This window comes from Gekko japonicus, unplaced genomic scaffold, assembly GCF_001447785.1.
Source record: "Gekko japonicus isolate JY-2015 unplaced genomic scaffold, Gekko_japonicus_V1.1 scaffold3084, whole genome shotgun sequence".
NCBI lineage: Eukaryota > Metazoa > Chordata > Lepidosauria > Squamata > Gekkonidae > Gekko > Gekko japonicus.
The window spans coordinates 18,060-25,050 of NW_015176071.1; the positions used below are offsets into that span (position 1 = coordinate 18,060).

At 53.0% G+C, this 6,991-nt stretch overlaps 1 protein-coding gene across 1 annotated transcript in view; it reads right to left on the reverse strand.

The window, feature by feature from the left end:
- The window catches only part of MYO7A (myosin VIIA), a gene marked incomplete at its 3' end in the record, with an annotated part of 151,777 nt that overhangs the window by 16,953 nt on the left and 127,833 nt on the right, over nt 1-6,991 (reverse strand). The window contains exons 35-36 of the mRNA XM_015426720.1: nt 3,652-3,809; nt 932-1,085 (exon numbers count right to left, since the gene is read on the reverse strand). Of these exons, the coding sequence (XP_015282206.1) occupies nt 932-1,085; nt 3,652-3,809 (312 nt within the window). The remainder of the gene's footprint in view (nt 1-931; nt 1,086-3,651; nt 3,810-6,991) is intronic.

Consider the following 6,991-nt stretch of genomic DNA (forward strand, 5'->3'; position numbering starts at 1 on the left):
ATGCTGGACTAGATGGACCCTCACTGGTCTGACCCAGCAGGGCTCTTCTGAGGTCCTTATCAGGGGAAGGCCTCGGCCTCCCTGCCCTGTTGTTGGCCCTTCAGAGGAACTGGTTGGCCCCTGTGTGAGACAGGATGCTGGACTGGATGGACCCTCACTGGTCTAATCCAGCAGGGCTCTTCTGAGGTTCTTATCAGGGGAAGGCCTCGGCCTCTCTGCCCTGTTGTTGGCCCTTCAGAGGAACTGGTTGGCCCCTGTGTGAGACAGGAGGCTGGACCCTCACTGGTCTGATCCAGCAGGGCTCTTCTGAAGTTCTTATCAGGGGAAGGCCTCAGCCTCTCTGCCCTGTTGTTGGCCCTCCAGAGGAACTGGTTGGCCCCTGTGTGAGACAGGAGGCTGGACTAGATGGACCCTCACTGGTCTGATCCAGCAGGGCTCTTCTGATGTTATGTTCTTCCTTATAGTACTTCCCCCCACTTCAAATCTAGGGCTACAGCTGGTGTGGGGGCAGAATTCACTGTGGCTTCTTTTCATGCAACGTCCCAGCACTGGCAGGAAATCTGTCTACAAGGACATGTGCTTCCACCCATTAAAACATAAGGAAGGGGGGGGGGATCTGGATAATTGATTAATAGCTGATCATGCCCCTTCTGTAATAAGTCCCAAATTTTGCCACTGGTATTATTCTAGAAAGGTGCAGTGGTGAGAAGAAAAATACATTTCTATATATTACATTTTTACCCTGTCCTTTGCCCAAGGTGTACGAGTTTCTGTCCTATCTGTTAATGTTCACAACAACCCTATGGGGTAGGCCAGGCTAAGAGAGCGACTGGCCTGCGAGCTTCCTAGCTGAGGGAGGGGGGATTTGAGTCCACATCTTCCCCACTGGTCGACTGACACACTCCAGCCCCTGGGCCGCACTGTCCCTTACTTGATGTGGTTGTCGGTCAGCTGCTTCAGGATCTGGGAATAGACCTCGTCTTTGAGCGGTTCGGCTTTCAGAGCCCCTTCGAATATTTGGTCGGTCAGCTCGTTCACCGAGCGGGTCCTTTTGGAAGGGTAGTCGCTCATGTACTTCAGGACAGGTACGAAGTCCTTGTTAAGGAACGATAAGATTTTGTTTCCAAACAGAAGATCCTTTCCTCGAGCCGGAACAGGGGGTGGTTTTGGTTAAAAACTTTTTAATGAACACAAACATGAAGCTGCCTTATACTAGAATCAGACCTTCAGTCCATCAAGGTCAGTCTTCTTCTTTTTAAAAAGAATTTTATTTTTTTTAATCAAACAAAAACAAACAAACAAACACAGAATCATAGAATGTTAGAGTTGGAAGGGACCAGTTGGTATAACCAACGGCCTGGGCTGGTTGAAGGAGGGGCTGGTTAGATCAGGGGAGGCCAGACAGAGACCTTGCTGAGGTCCCTCCCCTCTGTCTGCCTGGGGATAGCCAGGGGGTGGGAAGGCAGTGGGATTTGGGGGGCTGGCTGTGTTAGAGTGAGCGACTCAGCATGCTTGGACACCGGGGGGCACTACATCACTCTAAGGGTGCGCAGGTGTTATCCCCTTGAATGGGATATGCCTCTCTTTGTCTTCACCCGGGAGCTGCCCTCTGACCCCTCCTCTCTGTTTCACTTTGTCCTCTCCCTCTCTGCACATGGCCTTCCATGGGGACACATCTCTCTGCAGGTCTCTCCTGTAGAGACAATGCCCTCCTACTCCCACACAAGTGATGCCAGACAAGCTGGCCGTTTGTGATAGGGGAAGTACTCTTTAGATTTTTATTTATTTATTTTATTTTATTTATATGTGACTTATATACCGCTCGTAACCCCTAGCGGGTCTCAGAGCGGTTTACAGGTGCTACATCATAGTAGCCAGTAACCTATCTTGGGCCACAATGTAGTGGGGGGGGGGGGGACAACCTGCCAGCACCCTTTATCCGGCACAATCCTTTTTTCTTCACTCGACAGCTCCGTTGCTATTATTTTCCAGCGACCCGGCAGTCATCGACCAGACTCGAGAGAGTTGTTATTCTTTTATCCTCTTCTTTCAGAGCGGCGCATTTTTCCTCGGGCGCAGCCTTGGCCAACGTCCAAACAACTCCTGCCGTGCTGAGCCCCGCGTTCTAGCGTCACTCCGGCTCCGATTCCGTCTCCACCTTCAACTCCACCTCTCTGCTCGATCCAATAATCGCCGTCCTGGGTCGCCTCTGTCGGTTCTCCGCCGCCGCTATTTCTCTCTCTCTGCTGCTGGTACTGCTGCCGATTCTCTGCATCACCGATCACCATCCCAGCGCAAGGCCAGGAGGAGGGTGCCCCCTGCCACCTAGGGCAGGTACCCATTTCTCTGATGTTAATTAGAGCCGCTGGGTTGGCGGGAGCTGGGACGAGGGCCAGGGGCTCAACCCGGCCACGGTGGGGGATCGAACAGCCATACTGACTGTTCGCCACAGATGTTAATAGCAGGCGTTGTATTGCCTGTGCCACCGCTTCCCTGTCTCGTTTTGTCGTCTCCCTCCCTTTACATGGCCTTCCATGGAGACTCATAGTTCTGCAGGTCTCTCCTTACAGCCAGTGCCCTCATACTCCCCCACACACAATGCCAGACAAGCTGGCCATCTGGGATAGGGGAAGTACTCCTTCGCACAGGCATCTTTCTCTTCTTTTGACTGCAACCCGAATGTGAACTAGATCTACTTGAATAAATGTAAGTTTGCCTGTTTTGCAGTATACTTCTTGGGAGATGTCGGGTCCCTGCTCCGGCCTCGGGGTGGCGCCCCCAGTGGCCGTGTTGCTGGTGTGAGGTCCCGGGCGGACGGGCGGTCACGGAGGCAGGCGAGCGTATAATGCGTCGGAGAGAGAGAGACCTCAGACCGGCAGGGGACGGGGTTGAAAGCACCCCGGGTGTCCCTCTGCCCACACGCTGCGATACACCCCTGGTGGTTCCTTTCTCTCTCTTCCTCCTGCAGTCGTCGCCGTGTGTCATCCTCCTCGGCCCTCTCCTCTGTCTGCCTTTTATTTAGTTCGCCTTACACCCGGGACCGCCCCTCCAGCCCCAGATCCAGGCTCCGCCCCTCCTTATAACGGGGAACGCTGACAGGGCATTCCCCGGAGGTCAGTCGGCATGCCGGCGGCGGTCTCGGTGGCCCAGGGGCCGCGCCGCCGCCGCCTTGCTGTTCCTGCCTCTGTGTGTTGCTTCCCGTCCCGCCCCCGGCTCCGTCTCGCCTCTCCGCCCGGCAGCTCCGTGGGCCTCGGGGCTTTGCCCTGGCGCGACCGGGCCTCGACTCTTCCCTTGTCGGTGTGCCGAGCGACGGGCTCTCGGCTGGACGGCCTCCCCCAGGTAAGCCGGCTCGCGGAGGGGAGGGCGTCGTGGGCTCCCGGGTCTGCCGCCGTGCCACGGATTCCGGGCCCCGGCCTTCGGGGACGGGACAGGAGATTTATTTACTGCACTCAGTATCGCGCTTCTATGACCGGGCAAACCCTGCCATATCAACCAAACACCCCACGGAGATGAACCCACAAAGGGGAGAGGACCCGGCCCCAAGCCAGTGGATTGCCCAGCCGTCCTGCCCCCTTCCTGGCTTCTGCAACGAACCACACTGGCTCTTCCCCATCTGCCACCTCTGTTCTGGCACCGCACTTGGAAGGATATCGATGAAAGCCATGCAGGCTTCTTGCGAGAGCTCTTCGCTTCCCAGGATCTTCTTGAGCAGGGGCTGCTTGATGGGCTCACGGGTGTAGGACCACATCTTGTCTTTCCCCCGGTTTTTGGTGATCATGACCCTGCTGAGCGTGTGCTTCGGAGGAGGCCTGGCGGTAGAAGAGGAGGGAACAAAGAGATGGGGGAGGATCGAGAGCTCAAGGCTTCGTCACGTCTGGTCTGTAGCTACGGTGGGGCGATCGGAGGCTCCGCCCCTTCCTTAAAGGGCCAGCCCCCTTCCGTAAAGGCCCCCTGCTTCTTCTCAAAAGCACTTAAAGGGATTCTTTAAATGCTTTTGAGAAGAAGCGGGGGTTGGCACGCGCCCCTCTCCCTCCCCTCCTGCAAGATTTAAAGGGCCTTTCAGCTGATCGGTGGGGCGATCGTGGGCTCCACCCCTTCCTTAAAGGGCCAGCCCCCTTCCTTAAAGGCCCCCTGCTTCTTCTCAAAAGCACTTAAAGGGATCCTTTAAATGCTTTTGAGAAGAAGCGGGGGTTGGCACGCGCCCCTCTCCCTCCCCTCCTACAAGATTTAAGATGTTATTCGGGCAGGCGTTCCACGTGGAAGCAACCCAACCCTGGGCACCTGTGCTGAAGCTTGTCGCTGACTCCCTCTCCAAAAGAACTCAATCCATGTAACGCAGCCCCGTAGCCAGGATTTTGTGGCTTGTGGGGGTAAAAAAGTTTCTGGTGGGGCTGCCATTATTTCCCATAATGAAGCAGGGGTGGTGGTGGCGCGTGCCCCTCTCCCTCCCCTCCTGCAAGATTTAAAGGGCCTTTCAGCTGATCGGTGGGGAGCACGTGCTCTCCGCCGATCAGCTGAAAGGCCCTTTAAATCTTGCAGGACGGGAGGGAGAGGGGCACGCGCCGCCACCCCCCGCTTCATTCTGGAAAATAATGGCAGCCACAAAATCCTGGCTACGGGGCTGCGTTACATGGAAGCAGTTCTTTTGGAGAGGGAGTCAGCTACAAGATTCAGCACAGGTGCCCAGGCTTGGGTTGCTTCCATGTGGAACACCTGCCCGAATAACATCTGGCATTCTGTACAACATGGCCGTGCTTCTGCCAACCTTCCGGATTCTCCCCCGCTCCAGTGTGGTTTCCTGTAGACCTGCTTTGGTGCAATCCCTTTCTAAAAGTTCGTACCCAGGGTGGGTTTGGGGAAAGTGTGATGGAGAGAGAAAATGTCTATGCATCACCGCCCACATCCGGAGCTAATTCCCCTCTTGCCTGCCATCTCTCCCTCCCTTCGTTACTAGTGGGGTTTTTTGCTGTTACTTATTATTGGTGTGTACTTCTATTAGAGAATCACAGCTCATAAGAGCATTATGACCATGACAGAGGAAAGCTGTAGATAGTGCGCTCGAAACAACCTTATATTTTCTGTTATCAATATGGTAACATCCATATAACAAAATCAATACAAATCGTGTAAAGAGGCCCAAAGGTGGTTGTCGTTGACGAAATTCTCCGGATTGCCAAGTCGTTTCGAGGAAGCTTCATCCGAACAGGACCATGTGCCACTGTGTCTTTTAGTCTCATTCCATGATCTTCTCATTCCTTCATACACATGTCCCACTTTGAATTATAGATGCACTTAGGATTATTATTGAAAACATTGAGGTGTGTTATGAAATAACTCAGGAACGATCTTCTAATTGGTCATGGAATGAGACTAAAAGACTCAGTGGCACATGGTCCTGTTTGGATGAAGCTTTCTCGAAGTGACTTGGCAATCCGGAGAATTTCGTCAACAACGGCCCCGGTCACATGGGCCAGATAACGCGGGGGGGAGGCGTGGCTGTTCACCCCGGAGCAAAATAAAGCACGGTAGCCAGATCACACAGTCCCCTGAGTCTCCATGCTTAGGCTGTTAGCCGGTGATCACACGGCGATACTGCAGCGTGGCAAAGAAGCGGCACAGCGCGATCACACAAGCGTTTTGCGTTTGTGCGCATGCGCAGTTTCCGCGGAGCAGCACTGCTTTCAGTTTTGTGTTTGTGCGCATGCGCTTACGAAAAACATCCAGTTTGTGATGGGACGTGGACGGGCGCCAGATGCCACGGGATACTAGCGCTCCCGCGATCAGACGTCCGCCTGTGCCACGCGTTTTTGGGATACCCTGTTTCCTCGAAAATAAGACCTACCCCAAAAATAAGCCCTAGCAGGATTTCTATGCATTTGTGGTATAAGCCCTAGTGTGTCTTCTTGAGAAAAAATAAATATAAGACAGTGTCTTATTTTCAGGGAAACACAGTAGGTTGGCAGGAGCTGGAACTAGAGATGGGAAGCTCACTCCATCATGCGGCACCCGGGTCTCGAAATGCTGAACTACTGACCTTCCACAGCCTGCAGTTCAGCGTCTTAACCACTTGAGCCACCGCAGCTCTTAGAAGCTCACAAATCATGCGCCATCAACAACCTTTGGACCTCTTTACACTATTTGTATTGATTTTGTTATACTGATGTCACCATATTGATAACAGAAAATATAAGGTTATTTCAAGCGCACTATCTACAGCTTTACTCTGTCATGATCAATGTCCTTATTATTGGTAGCAGACGCATGCTGGTGGCAAGGAGAATTGACCAGGGCTGCCGTCGCCCACCAGCAGCTGTCCTTGTGCCACCAGCGGGTATGCCATTGGGGGGGAAATATAAAGCAAAAATCACAGTTGTGTCAACAGTATGACGTCATTTCTGGGGCAAAGTGGAAATGATGCCATGTTGCTCTAGGCTTCAGCAAAAACTCTGTTGTTTTACTATAAAGTTTCTGCTAAATGCTAGAGCGACATGATGCTGCTTCCGGGTTTGCCTGGGAATTGACTACATTATGCCAGGCGTGTCCAACTTTGAACAGGTAGTGATCTATTTTTTCCGGCCAAAAGTGCTGGTGATCTACCACCATGAAAATAACGTTTCAAATTTGTTTCAAATTAGATTTTAACCCACTAAAGTTGGTTTCCACCGCCCCCCCCCCCATTTATAATGCACCTTCTGTCATTTACTGGTAAGGGGCTGGTGACCTACCTCTGACCCCTCCGCGATCTACTGGTAGATCGTGATCTACCTGTTGGACATACCTGCATCATGCCATTGATATGATGGTACCTCCCCATGATCCTGCCCCCTAGCCCCCTCGAGGACATAGAGGTGACAGATGGAAGGGGAAAACATGAAGAAATGTCGGTGTGGAGCCTCCATTGCTACTGCGAATGCTTCTTCATTGCAGGCAGTAATGAGAGGGGATTTTCCCCGTGTGGAAAGTTCAATGTGAACTTCTCTTACTAGATAAT